The sequence below is a fragment of the Prinia subflava genome, chromosome 3 (genome assembly GCF_021018805.1).
Source record: "Prinia subflava isolate CZ2003 ecotype Zambia chromosome 3, Cam_Psub_1.2, whole genome shotgun sequence".
Lineage (NCBI taxonomy): Eukaryota > Metazoa > Chordata > Aves > Passeriformes > Cisticolidae > Prinia > Prinia subflava.
In genome coordinates, this window is record NC_086249.1 from 76,314,570 (window position 1) to 76,340,424 (window position 25,855).

Below are 25,855 nucleotides of genomic sequence, written 5' to 3' on the forward strand. Positions count from 1 at the left end.
AAATTCTCCCTCACAAAGCTGTTTCAAGTTTTGTTTCTAATATCAAGGTTTAAGTATGTGTTTTTCTGAGTGCACTTTTCATGTACTGTACTAACTCTGTGACAATGTAGCAAAAAGGTGCAACAAAAACTTGAAAATAAAAAAGTCCAGTGCCACCCAACTAGATGTAAATATAAACCCCCAAATTACTAGTGTAAGAGGCTGTAAGTGTTATTATATAAGACATTTTTCTTCTAGGTAACCAAAGAGTAAGAAAGGGTCAAACAGCAAAACATACAGAAAGGATAAGAGAATTGAACACTCTAGAGAATTTGGTGAAAAGACACACAGTACAGTACATTCGATAAGAGTGAATGTTGAAAAACAGGACTGAACAGCATTGTTGAACTACATTGATAAAGACTAAAGCTAGATTTCTTATCCTTTCTTTTGGTATGTGACTTACGGAGTTTTCCAGCAGTGCTTGAAACAAGGCATTGAACAACAGTAAACACATTTTTTTTTAAAGTACAGTACTTAATTCTGCAAACATCTCTGCTGCTTCAGAATACAGAACATCATTATATTGATACGACAACAGCACACTGACACATTGTGATGAAATTTGGTTTCTGTAGTGTGAAACACTCATACTGACTTTTCACCCAGTGAGCAGTGTTTCACTGCTAAAGAATACATGTGGCAAACCAGTGCAAACTGCAGGTGTCTGTGTTTCAAAGAACAAAAGATAGGTCATCCCTGAGTAATCTCCCTGATCTAGAACTAAGAAACCTAGTGCTGTGACAGTTCAGGTAAAGTCATAATTAAGCAACTTTCAAAGAAGCACCAGTTTCCTGTTCTGTAAGCTCAGCATTAAGAGAAAAAATATTTTTTCATGCTTGTCTGAAAACTCCTCATTTCCTACCAAAAACTCAAGCCCATCTGATATAAATCTGTTAAGAACCAGCTTTAGCATATGCAACTCACATGCACGGGAGGGATGAATTCTAGCAGTCAGTTCTACAGTTTCTTGACTTTAGTTTACTTTTTTTTTTTTCCTTTGGATGGAAACAGAGACCACCACTCCTCTGCAGTTTGCATGGTTCTTTACTTAGGAATAAGTGATGTGGTCAAACTCTTACCTCCTCATACACTCCAGAGCCTGAGTGAAGACCTGTGGAGCCATTCCATGCTCATGCTGTAGGATCAGGCACTGCTCCAGGGTGATGGACATGGCAGTCCTATCCTTGGCACTCTTACAGCTCGTGAATCGAACACCATTAAGTCTGCGACATATCTAGAAATGGGACAGACAACTCATCACTCCTCCTACACACAAAACCTTCTGTCAGAGAGAACACCTGTGCTTCCCCTTAGAGAAACACAAATGCTGTGCAGGGCTTCAATGTCAAAGTTTGGCATGTTTGGGAGAGCAGAACTTCATTGTATGACTTGAGGGGAAAATTCTGACATGGAAAATACATTTTATCTCCCCACGTCTGATTCTAGAGGAGGTCTAGCCTGGCAGCATTTCCAAGCTACTCGCAGCAAATGAAGAAATTCAAATGTATCAAATGTAATAAAAAAGGGGCAAGTACATACGCTTACAGAAAATCAGCTGAACTATGCAGAGATGCTTAGATGAATAGATACCTCAGCAGCTTGCCAAAGGATATCAACATTCTTGTTTTTCCTTGCATGTACATTCTGTCCCAGAAATCTTAACAGTTCAGGCAGGCACGTCTGACTACGAGATCGAGGTAGACCTATGAAACAAACAAAACCAACTCCACTTATTCATCTGCATTCAACAGATCTTTCACAAAGTGTTTCTATATGCCTGTTGCAAACACATTTGTGTTTTCTTGAAACTAGAACAATCTCTCAGGTTCTGATTTACTTAGTACCATCAACAAAACAAATTCAAGTTTAATTAAACTTAATTGGAAATATAAATTCCAGTTATTTAAAACTTCAGGGACTCAGAATCTAATAGCAGTATAATAAGAGAATGAACAAAGGGAGCAAGATTGGTATAGTCATTTGGTTTGTGTGTCACAGAGATGACAGGAGAACGTGTGTCTTCAGAGAAACTCTGGAGATATTTTATATTCTGCTCACATTTTGATTTTAAATTTGCAAGCTGGTCAGCCTTCAGTTACAAGAAACACCCACAGGATATCACATTGTCATGATCTATTTATTAATATTTCACTGAGTGGAAATAAAGTAGTTGAAATTTTTCAGAGTAACTTTAGTACTCATCTTCTGTGTTCAAGTTGTTGTACATCATCTCTTACATATGTAGCAAGATATCCAGACAATCAATTAGAAGTATTCAACAAGTTGTATTTTTTGTTGTTTCTTTTTCTTTTTTTTTTTTTTTTGAAAGGAGTAATGATGGAGAACACCAGCTAAAGTTGTGACTGAATAAATACAGAGGTATGCACTGTAAGAGATGACACTGTGACAAAAAGAATCCTATTTGAGTGACATATGAGCTTTTATTTTAGGCCTACTTCGCACAGCAAACAGTATGTTAGACTAACCTGATCTCCTACAGGAAGGCGACCTGCTGAGTAGATGAGGGAAGGACATTGTTTACCTGGACTTCAGCAAAGCCTTTAAGGTTGCTTCCCACAGCATTCTCCTGGACTAAGTGGCAGCTCATGGCTTGGTGGGACATGCTGTTCACTGGTAAAACGCCCAGCTGGATGGGCAGGCCCACAGAGTGCTGGTGAATGGTGCTACACCCAGCTGGTGCCTGGTCACCAGGGTGGCTCCCCAGGGCCCAATTCTGCAGCCAGTCCTGTCTAAAATCTTTATCGATGATCTGGAGGAGGGGATCAAGTGCACCCTCAGTCAGTGGCAGATGGCACCAAGCTGGGCAGGAGTGCTGATCTACTGGAGGGCAGGAAAGCTCTACACAGGGATCTGGACAGGCCAAGGTCACTTTTATGGGTTTCAGCATGACCAAGGGCCAGGTCCTGCCCTTGGCTCACAACAACCCCAGGCAGTGCTACAGGCTGGGCTGGGAAGCTGCCCAGTGGAAAAGGACCTGGGGGTGCTGGTCCACAGCAGCTGAACATGAGCCAGAGTGTGTCCAGGTGGCCAAGAAGGCCAATGGTGACCTGGCCTGTGTCAGCAATGGTGTGGCCAGCAGGACCAGGGCAGGGATTGTCCCCCTGTACTCAGCACTGGTGAGGTTGCACCTCAAATCCTGTGTTCAGTTCTGGGTTACTCACTGTAAGAAGGACACTGAGGTGCTGAAACCTCAGTGGTGTCCAGAGAAGGGCAATGGAGCTGGCAAAGGGTGTGGAGCAAAAGTCTTGTGAGAAGAAGATGAAGGAGCTGGGGCTGTTTAGCCTGGAGAAAAGGAGTCTCAGGGGGGACCTTATGGCTTTCTACAACCACCTGAAAGCCAGGGGGGCTCTTCTCCCAGGCTACCAGTGACAGGACAAGAGAAAATGGCCTCAAGCTGCACCAGGGGAGATTTAGATTGGGTGTTGGGAAAAATTTCTTTTCTGAAAGGGTTGTCAAGCACTGGAACAGGCTGCTCAGGGAACTGGTTGAGTCAGCATGCCTGGAGGTATTTAAAAAATATGGAGATGTGGCACTTGGAGAGACAGTTTAGGGGTGGACTTGGCAGTGCTGGGGACAGTTGGACCTGATGAACTTAAAGATCCTTTCCAACCTAAACAATTCTATATTTCTATTCTATAATTAAAAATACTGTGCCTGTGTTGGTCTGGTCTGCTTGAGCTCTACATCTAGAAAAAAAGCAATACCTGTAAACAAAAAGAGGGCACAAGCCATCTCCTCTTCCTAAAGACAAGGAGAGCTAACAGAACAAGGACAAGGAGCTAGTGAAGCTAATAGAAATTCTGCAGAGTTTAGAATTAAGAACACAGGGACAGAGACAGTAGATAAGGAATCAACTCTCCTTGTGTACTGTTCCTGAAGGGAGCATTTCCTGCAATCTGCCAGCAGATACTTCACTGGAAACTTTGTCCCCTAGAATGATCTATTTGTTTTTCCTTTTGCCTCTACCTACCACAGAACACAGACCTGGGCATAGTCACCTAGCTTGCAGTTAAATGTAAAATGCTATTCTCCCTTGATAAGGGTTCACAGAAAAGTACACTTCATTTTGTACATCCTAAATATCACCACAACTTTCCGGAAAAAAAAAAAAGGCAAAAGCTAAAAGATCATTGGATTAAACATAAGAGGTTTGGGAGGAGGGAAGGGACTGAAGTTTTAAAATAAAAAGTCAATCAAAATTAAAGAGGAGAAGAAGGAGCTGAATGGGAATTATTATTATAAAAGACTAGACAGAGACATGAACAAAAATCACTTTAAACTGATTAATTTTTGAACTGTACAAGAAAATCTGATGCTACACGACCATACAATAAAAAATTAAACTTTGCAGCTAACATTCCAGAGTATTTATTATGCAGCATTATGAATGCCTGGATGGAGGGAAGCAGGTTCTGCTCTCAGCGGTATTAAAAAAAAAATTCAGGGTAAATGAATGTGCAATAATGCACTTTACCAGACAGAATTCTTACTATCCTGTTGCATGCTATTGCATTTGTATTTCTGGAATAAAATTGCAACTGTAGGCCACATGAAATAACCTTAGAAAGGGTTATTGTAATAATTATTATTGTAATAATAATGAATTGATGAATTTTCACCATTTTTGTGGTCACATGTAAATGACACTTATGCCACTGCCTTCTCAAAAAAAAAAAAAAAACCAACCCTAAGCAGTAACAAGCAAGAAATTAACCAGTAAAAAAAACCCAGTAAAATTTAAACATGTAGCTTTTGTCTCTCTTCTTTGGCCTCTCTTCTTTGGTTCTCTGTTCTTGACTGCAGATGCAACAATTATAGGGAAGTGCCAAAGGAAAAACAGAGGGAAGTCATTGAGTTCCTAAAAACTTAGTTGTTCTCTGTGCAGGTTTTATCATAAGGGCAGGGAGCACCACCAAAAGCTGCACATAAAAGTGCTGCTGCTGGGACCTGTCACTTTTACACCTTTACCTTACAACAATCTCACTGTCTAACTGGATGGTTATACACTACATAGTGCCACTTAGAAAGAGATGTAAAAGTAACCTTTAAAAGGAAAGTTAATCAGTCTGACCTTTAAACCTCTTGAATCCACTCTACTTAGTACTAAAGTATTAAAACAGAGTTGTATCATGTTTTGGAGGTTACTGGTGTATCATCGACTTTTAAAAAACCAACAGAGAGCAAACAAATGAACAAAACAGCCTGAATGTGCTGTTCAAGCAAACTTGTCATCAATTACAAAATACTTACAATCATCAGGCAAAACTTCCTTGAACTGCTCAAAATATGAATTCAACCGCACTAAGCTTTCCATGTTGATTATTTCTTGCAGTGAGGTGTCTCCAAACCTTTAACAGGAGAAGGAACGAACAATTAAGCCCAAGATAAAATGTTTTTCTTTGAAACAGCTGCACTTGGCAATATGTCTCCCAAAAACCAGGTCAAAGATTCAGCCCAGGATTTCCCTAATCATTCAAATGCCATGTGAAGCGTAACAGAATTTTAAATAAAAATACCTAAATAAAAATACTGTGCCTGTCCTGATCTGGTCTGCTGGAGATCTACACCTAAAAAGAAAGTAATACCTGTAAACAAAAAGAGGGCACAGGCCATCTCCTCCTCCTAAAGACAAGGAGTTAGTGAAGCTAATAGAAATTCTGGGGAGCTTAGAATTAAGAACACGTTGTTGTCATGACTCATTACAGAGAAAGAAAATATATGACTATGAGGGGAAAAAAGGGAAGGAAGGTATAAGAAAAATCTTGTAGAAAACAGTATTTAAAATTCTTTGGCTTTCATGTCTCTCTTTCAATATTAAATTCCTACCTAGCAAATTGTTTTACCTAAATTTAAACTTTTAACAACGGATTTACTAGTTTAGTTCATAAACTAATAATAACAACCATAACATCAGTAGATAGGACTGAGAATGTTGATTTCAGGTACGTAAATGAAAAATATGGATCTAGGAGTAATAAACCATGAATGTAATAAATATTGTCAACAATGCCCTGATTCATCTCATCTAAATATATCTGCATACACAGTGTACACATAGAGTGCTGACATCTCTAACTGTGCTAATCATCTTGGGCTTCCTTTGTAGGCAACAGAGGACAACAGTAATTGCTGGAATGCTTTTGTTAGACTTTTTCTCATTGTCCACTGCCACAGTGCACACTCCAGCCCAGTACTGAGGCTGCTGTCACAAAATGCACATGCCTGCCTTCACTGGAGTGCTCTGTTGGAGCAGTGCTGTGTCAATGTGCTCTTTACAGAATGTGGCCAAAACAGAGGGAATCTGCTGGCTCTTTCACAGCTGAAGAGTTTCCCGAGCAAATATAATTACATGATTGTATTTTTCAGCTTTACAACAGCAGTGTTGCATTACATAAATACTGCAAGGGTATGTTAAAACAGAGGTGCACCTTGCCCGTTATCCTGAGTTTTGACAGTGACCAGGAGAGGGAGTCTCAGGGAGAGTGCAAAACCAAAGGAGCAAATACACAGCAATACCCAGAATGATCTCAGCCTCCAGTGATCTGTCACTCACAGAGGTCTTAAATCACAAAGAACACCTGTGTGCTAAATAGCCCTTGATAGATCTTCCACTGTAAGTTCACATCTAAACCACATAAACCTGCACTAGTCTCACACCCATGAGGTAAGGAGCTTCACAGCTACGTGGCACATAAAGAAGGACCTCCTTTTGTTTGGCACTTGGCAGATTCATCTAGAACAGTGTTCCCATGTTTGTGTATTGGAGAAGCTGAATCGCTGTTAGTGCAGCTCCACATCAACGCAGTTCCATTGCTGAACTGCCAGAAAGGCTGACCTTGCCTGGCTGGATACCTACTTCTCTGCTAGGGTCTGCTGCTCATTGATTCCCACGTTGAAAAGAACAGGCTGGACTCTCAGTAACATTCCACTTTGAATCTCACGTGGCAACAAATCAAACAAGGCGCTTGGCAGAGGGATCCTCACGTTAAATCCATCACTGAAAAGAAATAAACAGCTGTTAGACATAAGGATCAAAAAGCTACGTTGCAAGAATGTGTTATTTATCTAAAGAGGGACAACAACTAGAACATAATATAACCATCAAAAAGCAAGCATCAGTCAAAACTGACTCTAAGGAACTGCCACACCTTGCTTCTAGTCAGAAAATCCATTCTAGTTCAAAACCAATCCTGCAGCAATCTGTAATGTTGCATTTATATCCTCACAGACATTCAAATCAGATCTGCCAATTTCTGACAATGGCTGATTTTGCTCTGCTCATTAATACTGCAGCTCTTCTACAACTTGGGTAGAGAAAGCAAATTCCCACTTATCAAGAATAAAGTATATTTATTGTTTTTTACCGATTTCCAGTGATGACTGGCAGCATGTCAGTAGATGTATTTGATGTAGCCTGAGTTACTTTAAAGGTTACATTCCTCAAGTCCATGATTCCCAAACTCATGTCCTCCAGCATTGCCAGCTCCTCACCTAAATCCAAGAGGAAAAAGTGAATTGTAATTACTTGTTATGCACAGCTTCCCTTTGTCAATTTGATGACATCTGTCCTCCATGAAGAAGTCCCACAGATGAAGTAGTGCTGCAGCCCAGGCCTCCCCCTTGACCTACAGATAATGTCATAGCTGATTTTTTGAGTTCAGCCAAGTTTAGAAAACACAACTTCTCTAGAACAGTCCAGAGCACTATTCTTTAAGCAGTTTATATGCTGATTTTTCAAATTAGATGACACTAATAAATACTTCTCACCATTGTCAGAGCCATGATATCATTTGCACTGGAACAGGTCCAAGGTATTCTGGATTTGTCTGGTAAAGCAATCCCTAAACAGCACCCAGACAGCTTTTGAGACACAGGAGTGAAACACTTCTCACTGAAGTGCTTTCCTCTTTTATATTCTTTATATTCTCTCTTCAGTCTCACACTGTGCTGCAAGACTACAGAAGTTTCAAGAAAATTCAAAAACTGTATTTTGGGCACAATTTCTCACAGCTTACCAGAATTTTCATCCAGTTATTTTCTGAAAAAATCCTAGAGACCACTGTGATATATTTTAGTCTTTCTTAAACCTTTGACATTCTGTCATAAAAGTACACTTTACCTTTTAGAAGCAACTCAAGTAAGTGTGAAGAAATTCAGAGTTGTTAGATAATTAAGTACTTCAGCTATAATCTAGTTTGCATTTTAGTTTTCAAAATAATTTTGTAGCTGAGCTGCAGATTGCCCCAAACACTCAGACCCTGCTGTAGCCAATTTAATGCAGAATTTGCTGACTCAACAGCTAATCCCACCCCCTGGCCCTGTGCCTTTACCATAAGTGCTCAGCAGGCTCTCAAACTGTGCCAGCAAGCCAATGGTGTAGAGTTGTCTTAGAAATCCATCATCATGCAGGCAGTTCCTCAGCTTGATAATGAAACCACAAATGAGAGCCGTCAGCTGTGAGAGAGGAAACAGACAAGAATGAAATTATTCAAAATAAAAAAGGCTCTTCAGCCCCAAACAAAAATGATAGCATGTATAAGAGGTGCAGTAAAATCTGTCAAACAGATGCTCTTTCCCCTAAACATCTCCTTTTCCTTGCAGCTGAATACAACCAACCAATGAAAACCCAAGACATTCACAAAATCAGATTCAAGGCACGCTGCCCTCATCTCACAAGCTGTCTCAGAATGGGGCTGGTGAAGATCTCACACCTTTTTGTTTTCTGAACACGAAACTGAACACTGTTTTCTCTGGTAGGGTCTACAATTTATGAATGACGGAAGTTGCCCCTTAGAGAATTGTTTTAGTTTTAGACAGAAAAGCAACACAGCTAGTTCCAGGCCAAGAATTTTGATAGTTTGAATAAATTACTGTTTTTCAAGAATGACATTTGAGAAAGCTTAAAAATGCAGTATGTCTGCATCATGCAGATTTAAACTCTGGTGTTACAAGATATTCAGAACAAGATCCTGAAGAGCTAGTACTAAGGTCAGTACCATTATTTAAGATTAATACTAGTCTTGATTCACTGTCAACAAAGGAATTTCCCAGGTGATGGCCATATACTATGTACACAGCTGTGTAACTTTGTTACTCTGTTAAACAGAAGAAAACAAAGTTTTGATCATGATGGATAAACATAGTCAAAGGATTGAGTTTAAAAATTATCTGCATTATGAGGCAGGTTTTATATAGGAAAATTTCCTGATTGTATCTCTGTGAGATCACAGAATCAAAGAATCATTAAGGTTGGAAAGCACCCTCAAGGTCACCAAGTCCAACCCAGCACCACTACCACGTACACCATTAAACCATATCCTCAACTGCCACATCCACACATTGTTTTTAACACTTCAGGGATGCTTGCTCCACCAGTTTCCTGGGCAGCCCACTCCAGGTCTTAACAACCCCATCCATTATGAATTTTTTAATAATATCTACTCTAAATCTCCCCTGGCACAGCTTGAGGACATTTCCTCTCATCCAGTCACCTGTTTTACATTTTTAATATTACATTATGGGACAAAAGCTCTGCCAATGATGTTCAAGAAATAAACTGTTTGAAATCAATGAACAATTTAGTGATTTCACAGGAATTTAGACACCCTACAGAAGTGTAGTGGGTGGGAGATTTTTTTTTTTCTGTGGATAGTAGAAATTTTTTTAATGCAGATACCTGCTACTCAGTGTCTGGCACAAGAGATGCCAGCAGGTCCAGAAACAGAACTTTTGGGAAAAAACCCAGAACTAATTTCTCTTCCCATAGCTGGACTTCTGTCCTTAGGTACCATATGTCCTGCTGGGTTTCTCAATGCAGAAAACAACAAAAGGTAACTGAGGGAGCACACCTGCCACTCAGACCTTTTTGCCCCCCTCTTTCACATCTTACTTCTGCTTTGGCTCAGTGGCACTGGAAGGCAAAGGCTGTTTCTGAACACAGCAGTACATTTTTACTAGTTCTGGAATAATTTTTGTTTTCAATAATGAATGAATGCATATCCAAGAGGAGACCTAGTTTATATATTGTCAAATGCGTGTAAGTAACCAGTAAGGACAGGATAGCACAGCTTGTGAGGGGAAATCAGTGTCAGACCTGGGAAGAGATCAGAAAAATTCTCGAAAGAATGATCTTTCATATTTCATAGAAACCCCACCAAATGTGGAAGCGAAATCAAATCATGCATATTTGCTTGCTTACAGTCTGGCAGAAGACAACATCCCTGCGATACTGAAGGCTCAGGCAGAGCCCTATTGTCGGGGCACTGTCCTGCATTAGTAAAAAGACCATGGCTTTCTTGGCCTTGTCGCTCATCATGGCCACGCAGTCAGTGAGTGTGGTCAGCAAGGGATAAAGAGCTTCACTCCATTCACCTGGTTAAAAGAAAAAAAAATTAGCAGCAGTGGAAGCACTTCATTAGAAACAAACACAGATTAAGAAGAAACTTCGTGTTGCAAGTCAGAGTTGTTGATAATTCACATTTAGAACTCATTTTATTTTGGCTGGATGGCTCTTCCCCGCTTTGTAATAAATAAGTAACCTTACAGTGTGGTAATTGCATGGGGAAAATATGGAGAATTTTACTCTGTAAAGTTGTTATGACTTTCCAGACCACGTAAAAGTTACCAGAATTTGTGCCCACACAGCAAGCTGTACAATAGCTGATTTGGAAATCATAACAGAAACATGAATAACTATACACAGAAGTGTATCTAACTGCATATTCATGTTCAAACAAACCCTTTCACTGCACACAGATGGACAGACAGTAAAGGAGTCCATTGTATTACAGAAATAGGGAGCATCTGCTTAGCCATTTCTGTCAATGAGATTCCTCCCAAATATCCTGCCTTTTGATTCTCTAGGCTCATAGATGTATCATTCAACTGCCTCACCTTCTTATTGTCCTTATTGCACCTCAGTGAGGCAGGATGATGCTCATCTCCTATTTGCAGCTAAGAATAATAAGGTGTGAGGTGAGAAATTAATGTAGGTACTTTTTAAAGTGTTTCCTGTCTCCTGTGCAGTTTTAAAGGCTTTAAGCTAGATAACAAGAAATACTAAACATAGTGATTTAGATGGGAGCTGTACAGATTGTTGGAAGTACTTTGGAGCTTGTCTTCCACTGAAACACATAAGAGATGACCCAGAGGGATTCTGTTCAAGATCCTGCACAGGAGGCACAGAAGTGAAACTGAGTTGTCCAAGTCCTTCTCTTTTTAAAGGGCAGAACAATATGTTTTATTTTTTAAAAGCACCAGAGCTCACAAACAGCTCACAGTTGGCTGTAGGAACAAAGCAATGTACAGACCAGAACCTGCATGAATGAGATACTTTAAGCCCCTGAAAGGAAATTGTTTGGGATTTTGACTCAAAGGCAGAACTAAGAGTCAGCAATAATAAATGTTCCTTTGATAACCAGCCAAAGAGGGGAACTCTGGAAGTCTGCTAACAGAAACATATCTGGCAAGATTAACAGAACTGTCCTTTTGGCTTTTGTTCTATGTGGTAGATAGATAACCCAACAAATTACACAAAAGGGAAGTTGTTTGACTCTGTTTCATTGCCTTAAAAAAAGCAGGAAATGTCAAAAGAACAGACAAGGAATCACATCTTGTATTTTAAATTCTATTAAATATTTTATCTCTAAATTAGTCAGATAACATGGCCTTGTGAGCACTTAGAAAGCAAAATACAGATGACACTAACAGTGTTTCTCTTACTGCATTTAAGAGCTTTTCTGTAAGCAAACGAGAATAACAAGAACTGAAAATATCTTCCAGCACATCATCATTTCATTGACTGTATGTACATACTTGTATATAGTTACTAACTCAGTGAAGATTTAAAACTGTAGTGTGTCTGACAGCACTTCATTTGAAAGACATGTTTATCTTTGGTAATCACAAAGTACCCTGGTGAAGATAATGCAATTATTAGATTTTTTTTTTCTCCCAACATTCACATACAATGCAGGGACTCATATGGGGTAGTGAGCAAAAATCCTCTGTGCATGTATTCTCTTGGTTTAAAATTCTGGCCATGAAAAAAAAAACCCTTGTCAGTCTGCAAAGTTCTAAATGATTTTTGCTACGTAATTCTCATCCGTGTTCTTTTTTTTTTTTTTTGTCAATGGCAGTTGTTATTAACAGGAAACAGGAATAAAATTAATTGCACTCCCAGTCTCAAATTAGGTTGGAACAAGGTAGGGGTGTTGAGAAGGCAAATGAGTTCACACATTGACTATATACTCTTTCATATATAAGATGTTTCATAAAAAAAATAAGACTGTTTCATTAAAAAATAATGTCTTATTAAGAGAACCAAATCCATGAACCTTGTAGGATGTAACCTCAGGTGGGAAAATTTCTTGCTTTTTTTGCCCTAAGGGTCTCTCTTGTCCAGGGCAATAAAAAGATTATTAAAACAGCTGTCCTCTAAGGCCTTTTAGTCTTTGCATATTAAGCACAGAGGGACAAGGACCGAAGAAAGAAGATAACACTGGGATGGGACTCCTATATTCTGTATCCTGAAACATGAGACTTGCAATCCCCAAAACGACTTGGTATGCACCCACAACAAAGATTTTCCATCAGCCTCGTTGACTCCTCCTGTTCTTCTCAACTTCTTATTCAGAAAGACCAGCTCAACAGCCAGTGTGAAAGGGCATGTCTGAAATGTTGGACTCCCACAGACTTCAATGACACTTGGAACAGGCCTCAAAGCATTGTCACCTACATCAGTTTGCTAAAACACATCAGCTGGAGAAACCAAAGAGGCCCTGAACAAGCACCCTCCCATATCTGGACATGCGAAATGACCAGATTCTCCCTGCACTTTTAGGAAATAATAACTTCTCAACAGCTTAGGTAACTCACGTGGTGGTGTAAAGCATTGCCATTTCAAAATGGTCCATCTTAAAGCAAGGCACTTGTTCAGTTAACTGTGAACAAACCCCTGCAGTTTTCAGAAGAAGCAGAAGCCATGAATGCACGTACCTGGGGCAGATTCTTCCGGAGTAGGGCTGCAATCTGCACAGAAATGGAGGGGCAACATGCATGATTAAGGAGCAGCAACACAGTCTAAATACAAGCAACTCAAATGCTCAGTGCTGGGGTTCTCAAACATTTCCACGGAGTGAAGAGGAGCTCAGCAGAAACGCTTTGCTGCCCACATGCATTGAGGGCTGTCTCCTCCACTCCACTGTTCTGACCAGAGGAACACCTGGATGGGGGCTTGGAGGAAAGCCAGTACCTGCTAGCTCAGAGGCTCACTGTGCATTACCAGCACAGGCACTGGCAATCCCCAGTGATGCACAGGGCACGATTTGAGAACCACTGGTTTACTGCAATTACAGATTAAGCTGGCAGTAAGGTTGATAAACAGAAGAGCAAAAGACCAGCAGCAAGTTCAGTGCACTTAACAGAAAATGACATTAAGGCACCCACAAGGCAAGAGTAATAAAAAACCAGTACTTTGCTACCTTAGTCAAAATTCCACTACACAGTTTCTGAGATAATTAACAGAAACATTAGAACGTGTATTAAGGGCTGAAACCCCACCAGTGAAGTCTGTGAGTATTCCATACTCACTTCAGTAGGAGGATCAAGCTGTCAGATGAAAATACACTACAGGTCAATGCTAACAGTAAAAAAATAACATACATCCTCTTCTAGCAAGTCCTGTATTAATGAAAAGTAGTTTAAGCTAACAGGATTTAAGCTTCTGTTGTTTATATATAGATTCACTAGTCAATGAATTATAAATCTGAACATAACAACAGAAAATATAAAATTCAATAGTGTGCATCAGGGCAATCACCTCAGCTAGGTAATAAAAAAAAAAACCTCTCAGTAAATTAAAATTCATCATGTTCACTAAAGAAACTCTATGTCCCCATACAATTTTAATAATGAATATCTAAGCCAATAACCTAAATAACTTTAAAAATTTTTTTAAGTTTCCCTTTTACTATTTCAGGCAGTATTTTCTTTCACAAACATTCATTTCTAGAGACATCCTCTTAAATCCTTCAATAAAATTCTGTCTCTTTCTTACCAATTGTGGAACTATCTTGCTTGGCTGGTTTTCACATTGCTTTCAAAATAATTTCTGTCTGCTTTCTGCTCCTTCATTCAAAATGCAGAATTACTAGCAAGATAAACATTAATTCTCTGAATACACAACAACAAAAATGTTGTGATTCTGAACTTAGAGAAAGGACCTTCTTTGTCCTTCAATTCTGCCCCAGGTTCTGTTGGTTAAAGAGAAAGATTTTCTCTTTTTTTTCCTATTTTGGAGGGACAGGGAAAAGGTACAGAAATTCTTTGCACTAACAAAATCTTTGGTAGGTCCATGCAGCCAATTACACTTTTATATGGTGTAAGTGTCAAGATCCACAGTAGAATTACAAGATTCATTGAACATGGTACAAAAATATTGTTCAATTTGATGTTTTCAGCATCAAATTGTCTTGGCAAAAGCTGCTCCTATCACTCATCACAGATTTTTCCTGTGAATTTTTAATATTAAAAATCCACAACATTTAATCATTTATGTGAATGTGCATTGAAGATTACTGATTAAACTTACATGTAAATACATCTAAAAGTTCCTGTAAAGTAGGTAGCAAACAAAAACATTTACAGGTATCAAACCAGCAGAAGAAATTTAGTCAAAGATTAATGAAAAAAGAACCTACTCTCCTATTTTTTAATAATACACAAACACATGAGTCTAATCTAGAAAAGCATAGTTGTCTAAGATACTAAATAAACTATAGATAACATGCAAAGCTACACAAAAAATATATTAACATTTATTTTCATTTCCTTTTTGCCTTTTTTTTCTTAAGGCACTGCCTTCCAGTGCAACACTAACAATGTGATGGACATGAAGTCACAGACACACATAAGGGACAAAGGGCCATCAAACGATAAGACAGAACAGGACAAAGGAAATGAGAACACAGATCAGTTTTTTAAAGCTTCACTTCACCCATCTGTGCTATTACATGGCCAAATCAGAGTGACCACGTGCAAAGAATGTGAGAATAAGTCAAGTAAATACATAAGAAAATAAAAAAATCTGAAATTTAATGCACAGCTGCAAACTGTCAGTCTAAACTGATAAGGATATATTTCATTCACATGCTCACCACAACTTTACACTGGGTTCAATACAGCACCCACGTGAGCTTAAATTTTGAATGGATTTGAATGGATTATTGAACTAAGAGCTTGCACTGCCAATTCTTACATTCCAGCTACAAGAAGCCAAAATTATTGAGTGCCTCAGCACCACAATTTGGGTTAAAATTTGCTACATTCAGCTCAGTCTAATGGGACTGCTTGGGGTCCTCTCTCATGCTTCAGCAGTCCAGCTGGGACTATCAGTTTTTCAGTAGTGCCTGCACTTCTCTCATGTTTTATTTACCTGTAATAAGCTTTGACTGTTGCAAAGAAGCTGAAGCCAACAGGAAAGCTACCAGAGGTGGTGTCTGCCATGTGATAACCCATACAACTGTTTTACCAGCTTAAAACACACAGAGTGAAAACCAAATGCCACTGCCATCAATGGATTTGACAATGGTTTCAGTGGGACTAGGATTTCAAAATAAGTAATGGGCTGAGCAGCTCCCAGTACACCAACAGCTCTTTCTGCCTGACATCACTGCTTAACACCACCCCTGAGCTAAAAACACACGGAGGGCTGTAAGGAGGCTTAGGAATGATGCCAGCACACAGGAAGAGAGCAGCAGTGAGAAGCAGCGTCTGGCATACGCACTTGTCTGGAGAGAATGGCATGCACAGGATGGTGTGGATGAAGATGGTGGTGAGGATGATGAAGGTGGTGAGGATGATGAGGTCTCATGTAAATCTTCTGGATTTATCCAGTAGGCACGACTGTCCCGATTACCTTTCTTACTCGTACTGCTGACGTCACACTGGAACACATCCTCACAGCTGTCGCTCTGCAGGCGCTCCTTCTGGAGAAGCTTGTCCACTCTCTGTATGATACACTCCAGGCTTTTGTCGACATTCAACCAAACTTTCTCCTTAAAAGAAAACATTTCTTTCTCATTTTAAAACCAATAGAGATGTTGGGTAACAAATCCCTTGGTGATATGTTTCCTCCTGTGATTCTAGTCACAATTCCTCTGCAAAGTCTCCTCTGGGCTGTTGTGGTTGCATGTGTGCACACATGAATTATGGATATATAGGTAAGGTATACCAGGATATCAACAAAATGTAGTGACATGATTTGTGTGGTAAATTGCAAAGCTATTTTCTGTGTAAGTTTGCCAAACAATTTTAAGTTCCTTTTCCTGCACTATTCTTCCAATTTCTAGCTGGCACTATTGTTTACCCCTGAAATTCATGTTTGAAATAATAATTGTATACAAACCCACTTTTTTTTCTCTGTAACTCAGTGAACAAGAGATAAAATTACTGTATTATAGTATTATAGTAGTGTCCAAATACTGAACTAGCTTTATTCTATACTGAACAGTCATCATTACTGTGACTTTGACTGTAAGTCAAAGTATGCCAAAATATTTACAACTAGCAAGGATCCATTTCCAAAATGAACTGAATTGCTTTTAAAAACTGGTACTTCACAATGTTAATAATTGCTTTAATTAATCTTGACTATTTGTGAGATTTAGTTAGCTTCTGTTTTATTTAACACAATGACAGAATTTACACAGTTCAATTCTTATTTTGATTGGCAGTGTGGTAGGGAAAAACCTTTTAATAAATACTTGGTGCAAACAGTTTTAAAATGTTGTTCATAATCAGAACAGTGATCAACTGCAAGTTCTAACCGGTTACAGGAGAATTTTTGTAAGATGAAGGCTAAATTGCATAGCTAGCACCCACAAAATGCACTTTATTTGGGAGAATGCAAAACCTCATTGTAGTATAGTCAGTTTTTCACTTTAAAAGCTATTTACTTTCCCTTGGACCTCACCTTAAAAATGTTATGCACCTACTGTAACAATTTCCACTGTTTAGGTGACCCAGAAATAATTATTAAAGCCTGCTTGTATTCCCATGCCAAGGAGTAAATGCAGGATAGACACAACATCTTTGCTAGCTGACCAATACCTCCTGCACACTCACCCTATGCATATCTGGTGAGCAGCCACAGAGCTTATTAAAAACGAAAGCAAAAAGAACAAAGGATTCATCACTCCACTATGCAAACATACCCATTCCTCTTCATGCCAGTCGACCTGCAGAGAAGATCGGCTGTTTCTCCCTGTCCATCTGGCCACAAGTGTATCTTGATCATTCCTTAGCATCACTTGTTCCCCTTCACCAGAGGTTGGAGATGCTTTTGAAGCTATATAGTCTGGCCTTGCAGCATTCAGTCCATGTATTGAATTTGCCAGCAGCTTGCAGTCACAGACTGTGACAAGTTGCCGGGTCTAAAAAGCAAGATTTGAAAACATTTTGAAAACATTTCATTATTCCATACATAATCTATACAGTATTTTTTTAAGAGAGAAAAGAAGAAGCAGTATTCTGTAAAAGAAACTATTGCTTTAAGGTGCCTTTTGAATACCTTTACAGAATGACCTTCAAAATAGAATAGGATCCCAAAACACAAATGATACACTTCCAAAGCCTGTACTACTATATAAGACTTGCAATTGTTGAAAATGCCACTAAGGAATGTGCAATTCATCTTTATTTGCACTTCAGCTTAGAACAAGGTACAGACATATGTGCAGTGTTTGAGCACTGGAACCTCCAGGAAGCTCCTCAGGGAAGTGGTGACAGCACCAAGCCTGACAGAGCTCAAGAAGTGTTTGGACAACACTCTCAGGTACATGGTGTGAGTCTGGGAGTGCAGGACCAGCATGATCCTGATTAGTCCCTTCCAACTCACTATATTCTATATTAAATGATTTTTATACCCCACACAACAGTTGCCACACCAGAAGGATCAGGCTTCACCCCAGTCATCCTCTCCAAAATCATAACAAGACTTAAGAGGAGGGCTGAAGGTATAACCCACTAATCAGTGCAATTTGTTCCCTGTTTTATTTAGCTGTGTTGTATTAAAGGATTTCTGTAAGCCACATGAATATGAAAACTATGTAGCCTGTGTGCCCACTAAAAAAACAACAAACAAGACATTAATATGTTATATATACACATAATCCAGTTTTAGAATATCCCACAGCTCAGTTATACACTGTACTAATTTAGAATGAGTAATATAATGAATAATACATTTACATGAGGTCCCATTATACAAAGCTGTGTGCATATCCTTTCCACTGGGACAGTTTATGGCAAGCTGATTGGCCACTACTGCTATCTAGAACCTTCAGATCTCCTTCAAGGACAGAAGAGGTCAGTAAAACTGTATCTGGGTTTTTTCTCTCTGTAAGACTGTGTTCAGATGTGGGTCCAGTCTGTTTTTTGTTAGCATACATCAAGAAATAACTGGTTTACAACACTATACTTCAAGGAAAGGCTGTGTCACCATTATTCCTTATTTCACCAGTGGAAAAATACAGAATTGTTTCATTAACTTTCACACAGTTTCTGCTGGTTGACAGATGACTCAGAACATTAAAAAATCCCAGGAGGTTATGGAGAAAAGGATATAAAGGAAAGTGAAGAATGCACATTATTGCAATGTGATGAATGAATAGAGGGAATCAGAGGACATTGCTCTCCACTGCACTTTCAAGAGGAGGTGAAGCAAGAGTGTCAAAAGTAGAAAACAATGTAAATAAAAACAGGAACTGTTAAAGGCTGATACAATTTCTTTTTTTAGGTCTGTGCATGTTACAGTGCTACAGTAGTGCACCTTACTGAAAAAGATAAAACAGATGCTTCAAGAAAACCTAATAAAGGTACAGACAGAACAAACAATACACTGTGCTTCAGCAGGGAGATTAATTATTCTCCTACCTTATCTGCTAGGATGGCAAGTGTTCTTTCAAGGCCATTAGCTGATCTATCCTTGGCAGCTCTTGAGAGCCTTTCTGCATAGTAACTGACTTGTGTTTTCAGGGTGTTGATTTGTGCAATAATTTCCTTTGCTCTAACGATGTCCTGTGGGATGTATATTATAGACTGGGAACCTGTTGAAGTGCTGAAAAAGAAAGACTGATTTTAGAGGGGGGAATTGATCTAGAGGTACACACATTACAGTGGCATGCTGGGGAATTAATGGCAGACAACAAAAATTTACCTAAACTAGTGATCAACAGTGAAAGTCCAGTGGGCAATTGCACAGCAGGAACATGATCCTAGAGACCTCTCTGCCTTTACTAAAAGCATTCAGCTGCAGAATTACTGATCCCTAATACCAAGGGGCTGTGGGCAGAGTTTGTACACCAGAGGGACAGTTTTGCTGAGGAGAACATGGGTGACAGATTTTGCCATCAGATACAGAACCACTGTTTGCAGAGACATCTTGCTCCATTCTCCCTCTCCTTACAACACAGATACTTCACTGAGACCTTGTTTACAAATATGTTTTATCACACATCTACTAACATCAGGAAAAGAAAATTTGTGCTCCTTCTAACACAGAAATGCCACCCAGATCCATAATGCAAACACTGTGGTATTAACAAAAAAGTCATTTTGCTAGTATATAATTTCCTCTATTGCAAACCAGAATCAAGTTACACCAGCAAAAGCAACTTTAAGATATGTAAAAAATCAACATGCATCTTCAGGCCAATCCAAGGACACTGTGCTTTGTGTAGTTTCTGTTAGCACACAATTAATATACTAAACTAAGGCAAACATATCTTTATATGGGGATAATACAGCTGCACTAAGACTGCTTATTTGACAGTGGATAACAGTTTATGCCCTTTTAAGTTTAGATGCCTACAGAAGTTGCTTATCCAATCCAAAACAGATGCTCTAAAACTGCTGGAGAAAGAATAGCACTTCCAAAGGGTAATTTCATCCCACCTGAAAGAGACATTCACAAAAGCTGCCTTTTAACTTAGAAAATTACTCAAAGCTGAAGCTGTGCTCTTAGTTAATTATTTGGAACCAACTGGCCACTACTCCCTTTGTCAAGCAAAATGCTGGGTTCTTCCTTCCCAGTAGGAAAGGTATCCAAAGACCAGGCCTTGACATCATCTCCAGCTGTGCCAAGAGTGATCCCCATTCACGACGTGGCATCAAGCATGAGGGGACACCAATTGTGTATTATCTTGATTTATTTTTTTTTCAGTCATGAATGGCTTCAGCACAGTAACAGCACAGAAGAACCTACTGTTTGCACTGGTCTCAGCACTGTTAAATGGAGACAGCTACGCTGAGAGGTTACATGGAGAGGAGTTTTGTTTTCAGGCATGGTGACCACAGATCACAACCTCCAAGGAGTGTGAGCTCCTCTGCTACCCTTAGAGCCCTGCTGTTAATTTCTGCAGCGTATCTGTGACGTAGGACACGAGGGTTGCATGGGGCACACTTCAAAATCATGCCATAATTCCAATTCTTGTCCCTTCATGGATATTAAGGCAAGGGAGGAGCCTAATGCCAGTGTCTGCCTGAATTCCATTACAAAAGAAAGATGAGGGATTTGTTTTCAAAGGATGTAACTCAGAAATGATTCTTGAAAGAGTTTCCTTGTTTGTGCCCTGATCACCCACTCTGCAGTACTGCTATGCCATACAGCAAATTAATCTCAGCCTTTAGGACATTCTCTGCCTTGTGCTTTCTAGTGACCAGTGATCTTAGTGACAATTCCTCTGAGCAATTTCTTTCCACGACAGTGTGGTTAACATGCATAAAGACATAGTTGGCAGAAAAGGCCATGCAGCATACTGAGACTGGATTTAGAATTATTATATTTTTAATCATAAATATTTGGTAAGATGATTGGGGGAAAAATTATGGTGTAAAATTCACATATACTTACTTTCCAACCTGCAATTGCTTTTTCAAATGAACAGCTCTCACAGTATTATACCAGCAAACTGTAACACAGGTTTAAACTCTCAGTGAATTAGAGGTTCAACCTCAATAAGAGTAATTTAGAGAAGAACTTCTGCATTTTTGAACCATCCAGTAATGTCTGCTTTTGATAGCACTGAACACCACAAAATGAGGGAAAATATTATGCAAAAATGTTTCAATAAAGACATGGATTACAAAAATATACACCATGCCAAATCTGTCACCATTAAGGTTTTAAAATACATAAAATTATCTTAATTGTCTTCCATCACTGTCAGAGAAGTTTCTTATTCCAGACAGTTTTCATTGTAAATAACAAAGGAAAATATATAAAATCCTTGTGTTCTGATTTTCAGTTTTTTAAGTTCTTATGATCAGAGAGAGCCAGGAAGGTAGCTGTTCATTGCAAACAAACATTGCAGATGAAATGAAATTCATTCACACATCATGTTCCACAAAGCAGCTACAATTACTTAGAGCACAATTAGGGATGCCATGACGCATGACATTAAAAAGCCCTGCACACCTTAAAACACACCAGATCTTTGCCAAAGAAAAGGAAAATAAAAGAACCCAGAGAAAAGAAACCCTTTATAGAACTCTCAGAAACAGAAAACTCACCAACACTCCTCATAACTGCTACAAAAACAAAAAACCAAAATAAAATTAGCAGATTGTTAGCAAATACCAAAAGCAGAAACAAAACAAAGTATGATTGGAGAAATAATTTATTTGAGTCATTTTTTCAATAAGGTGGGTACATGAACTTGTAAGCAAAAAACCACAGATTGCAGATGACCATGAGTTGATCTGGGGAAATGCTGTGAATGCACCAAGCACAGTTATGCCAATGAAAGAAGGAACTGAATGTAACAATGAAACTGAGGAGATGGATCTCAGTTCTACTATACTGGGGTTTTTGATAACATAGATGTACTTAAAATGAAAGTTGTTCTTCAAATGTTGAACCTGCAGTTTTCATGGACCCAGAAGGAACAGTTCTGAAAAGCTTAGAGGAAAAGTACTGGATAGAAATTAGACACTCCTATCAACTTAATTATTGGGTGAGGGGAAAAAGAACAAATCCACATGGGAAATTAGCTATTGCAGGAGTAAGGACCACTTCAGTGGCTATGGTGATAGAAGGAGGTTATTTCAAAAAGCAATAGTGGGACCAAAAGAACAGAAAGGGTGAGCCTGGCATACCAGTGTTCCCAAGTTTACAGTTTCCTCTAGTCCTATCCTAGTGCACTCTGTCAGCCTGAATAATTACACTAGGTATTTTTGCTCCAATCTCTTTATCAGTACATATCTGACTGACGTTCATAAGATGCTGCTATTCATTTCTCTACTGTCAAAACTAATTCTGCAGTTGATTCCCAAGTCATTCCCTCCTCCTATCAGCTCCAAATCCTACTAATACTTTCTTTGGAAGGGCATTACCAAGGTCTGCTTTTCCCTGACTACAATGCCTCCTTGTCCTGCTGCTCTTGTGTCCTAAACGCTCCACACAGTAGCAGAAGCAATGCAGACCCTGCAGCACTCTGCCTTCTCTGGGAGCTGGAGTGGGTGCCATGTGGGTGACCTTCCCAGCTTCTGCACCTTGCTCTAGTTCATATATCCCACTTCTGCAGAGGTCACTGCAGTCCCTGCAGACAGGACCATGGGGGTCAAGTAGCAGGTCATGCCTGTAGGGCAGAGGCCACATTCAGAAGCCCAATCTGTGCATAAACCTTTAGGCAATGCAGAAAGGCCTCCAGAAACAGTTTCAGAACTAAACTCACTTTGTCAACAAGGAATTTACCAATCAGGCACAGCAGGTTCCTACTAAAGAAAGCCCAGCAACAGGACCTTGAATCTATGAGAGGAATGAAAGTCTCCTGAAAATAATGGGTTGAAGCATGATGTAGTGCAGCTGAGGAGGTTCAGCAGACAAATGTTCTGACCCACAATTAGGAAGGACCCAAATTAAACACCTAAAATATCTAAATTAAATGAATCAACAAGTATTCAGAAAAATTAGTTTTCATAAAAAGACTCTTAGAAAGAGCCCATCAGTAAACAAATAAATACAGTAATATAAGGAGAAAACTGTTTTCCCTCTTTCTTTGGAAAAAAAAAACCACAGAAAAATCTTCAATACAAAATATTGTATAGTAGTACTACTGAATGAAATAAAAACAGAATGGAATGGTTTTCCAAATAACAGCATGGACCAGGAGAAAAAGGCACAACAATTGTCACACTAGTATTTCTACTTACTGTTTCTTTGCCTCTTCAAATTTATGCAGCTTTTTCCTCAAGCCACCTGATTTAAAGCCTTGACAATGAGCTGCTGGTGCTCCTATGGTGACTATGTCGTAGTTCTGATCTGGGATGGACAAAAAGGACTTACAAATGAAAAATTGTCATCTTTAACATAGCCTAACAATTGTGTAGGTTCAAAAACTTTTCTGAAAGTAATTTCTGGAAAACTTTGCCATGGTTTGAAAGACAGGGAAAACTGAGCTGTTCTAGAGGCCCTGGAAATCCCTCAAACACTTTTTCAGGTGAAAGACCCATATGTGAATGCAGGTCCTCTTTTTCTTAATCTAGAAGACTGACAGTGAAAAAGAAGTCTTGAACACTGGTCTGTATACAAAGCTTGCCATTACTGGAATCCCTCACATGGACATTGAGACAAGTGTGTGTCCATGGTCACAGGGAATTACTGCTAAAAGAAGGGAAAACCCCAGTTATTTATGATGAAACAAGCTTGATGTGAAAAAATGTGATTTTGCATAACCATACATGTTGATTCTGGAGAAAAAGCACACAAGCAACAACAGTCAGAACCTTCTTCATTCTACTGCAATTCAAAATGTCTGGAAGGGACACAGCAGCTTAACCCAACCCTAGTACAAAGGCTAACTTGTGCCACCTAGAGTTCAGTTAACTCCAGAACCTAGTTTTGCCACCTGTAGAACAGCAATAATCATACTTACATCTCTTCTTTGGCAAAGAGAGTTGGAATCTGAGAATACAAGATGCTACAAAAATGCCAAGTAGCACTACTACAGTCATTTGTAGAAATTTGGCTGTATGGTTGAGGATGGAAATAAAAAAAGTAGAGAGAAAAGTAATAAGATAAGTGAAGAAAGAGAAACTAATACCTGATCCTCCATCATCCTGGACTCTCATCCTCTGTATATGTAGATTTGTAGGAACAAATTCCAATTTTTTATCAGCTTTCAAGCTACTGGCTTTAAATGAAGGACCTGAGAAATGCAAGACAAAAGTAAGCATAAAACCCTTCCCCTTGTGCCTATGCTAAAACATTCAAGAAACTTCATTTATCATTTGCTATGTGCTGAAAGTAAAGCAGAGTAAATTAAAAAGAAAAAAACAAAGAAAAATCTTTCTGTTACTGTTCATATTTGTCCTCTACTTCCAGAGTGAAATAAGAAAAGGAATAGAACAGACAAATATTCCCTAGTAATTAGCAACGTCACAATAAATATTAATAAAGACAAGAAATACAATAGCTTAGTCATCATAAAACATTCTGGGTTCTCAATTTCCAAGAAGCACTAACAATCCTGGTAGAGAAGAATCATATTTTTATATATAAAGAAAAAATCACCTTTATACTGGTGCAGGTCAGTTAGATTTTCCTGGTAAGTTAAAATAATTGTTTGGTACTGTGTAACTATTTGTCGGCGAAGGCTTTCCCAACAAGGAGACAGTTCTCCCAATTCTTCTAGTTCACAAACCCTGAGGAAACAAAAAAAAATGGAGGGGGGAGGGGGAGGGAAAGAGAGGTATTTATGTCCATAGTCCACTTGACCAAGAATGAGTTCCACATTGTGTCAATGGAGCACATCCTCAGCTCTCAATTTACTGTGTCTGAGCTACTCACTAGTCTGGAAAAGCTTCCAAGCACACATCCCAAAGCACACCTCAGAGCACAGGTTAAGCACTACTCTGAGGTGAATTGCTTCCTCACGGGCAGAATACACTGTATCCCCCCAGGAGCCTGAGGTGTTAGTCACAAGCAGAGCTTCCCACCTTTCTGCAGGAGCTCTCAGACTCTATGAGGATTGGTAAATGATGGGACCTGTCATCATGACAGGTGACTTGGGACAGTGAGGACCTTTTAAGGACACTTGACTGAACTGTGGTGGCTCTTAAACTAAACAAGAACTGTGACAGAGGTTAGGTGGGAAATTATTGCACCTATCTGATGTTAGGTACAAGGAGTATATTCACTGGTAAGGTATGTACACAACAGTTGGCAAGGCCAGGGAAAGCCTAAGAAGTGTAAGCGTTAAGGGTTTGGAGAGACTGCAAGCATCAAGCATTAAGGATTTGGAGCCAACAAAATGAGCCAACAAAACCTTCATCTGAGATCCGAGATTTGGGGCATTCAGTGTACAATAAAGGAGGACTGGACATCCCCAGGTATGAGCATGAAAACCCCTGGCTTTTCCTTGTACCCTGACTGCCAAGTTTCCAGTCACACATGGCAATCCTGTGTTACACATTGTTCCCCAGCAGTGCTGCTGAGAAAATACTCAGTGTATTTCATGTCATGTTTGTATTACTGTCTCCTTGGATTAGTGTATTATTTGGCATAAAGGAAGAAGGGGAAAAAGTAAACAAGTCAACACCAGACAAAATTCAACAGCATGATACCCAGAAAAGGTAGAACAATCATCTGTCAAAAGGATCCAGCAGTTCTTTTGGCAGTTCCCTCAATATCCCTAATTCCATTGTTTTAACCAATTGTCTGTATATAACCTAAGACAGCATTTCACACAGCAATTCCCACTCCACACTGCTTAGGATATTATCAAAAAGAACT

At 39.2% G+C, this 25,855-nt stretch overlaps 1 protein-coding gene across 9 annotated transcripts in view; it reads right to left on the bottom strand.

The window, feature by feature from the left end:
- Positions 1-25,855, bottom strand: part of INPP4A (inositol polyphosphate-4-phosphatase type I A) — a 113,072-nt gene that overhangs the window by 12,288 nt on the left and 74,929 nt on the right. For 6 of the 9 annotated variants that reach the window (XM_063392550.1, XM_063392547.1, XM_063392552.1 and 3 more), the window contains 15 exons: positions 24,635-24,765; positions 24,165-24,269; positions 23,275-23,383; positions 21,634-21,651; positions 18,997-19,180; positions 17,277-17,495; positions 15,848-16,118; positions 13,060-13,092; positions 10,262-10,434; positions 8,394-8,517; positions 7,428-7,554; positions 6,920-7,060; positions 5,314-5,411; positions 1,633-1,745; positions 1,122-1,276 (listed from right to left, as the gene is read on the bottom strand). In XM_063392550.1, the coding sequence (XP_063248620.1) occupies positions 1,122-1,276; positions 1,633-1,745; positions 5,314-5,411; positions 6,920-7,060; positions 7,428-7,554; positions 8,394-8,517; positions 10,262-10,434; positions 13,060-13,092; positions 15,848-16,118; positions 17,277-17,495; positions 18,997-19,180; positions 21,634-21,651; positions 23,275-23,383; positions 24,165-24,269; positions 24,635-24,765 (2,001 nt within the window). The remainder of the gene's footprint in view (positions 1-1,121; positions 1,277-1,632; positions 1,746-5,313; positions 5,412-6,919; positions 7,061-7,427; positions 7,555-8,393; positions 8,518-10,261; positions 10,435-13,059; positions 13,093-15,847; positions 16,119-17,276; positions 17,496-18,996; positions 19,181-21,633; positions 21,652-23,274; positions 23,384-24,164; positions 24,270-24,634; positions 24,766-25,855) is intronic. The other 3 variants (XM_063392555.1, XM_063392556.1, XM_063392554.1) reach the window with 3 other exon arrangements.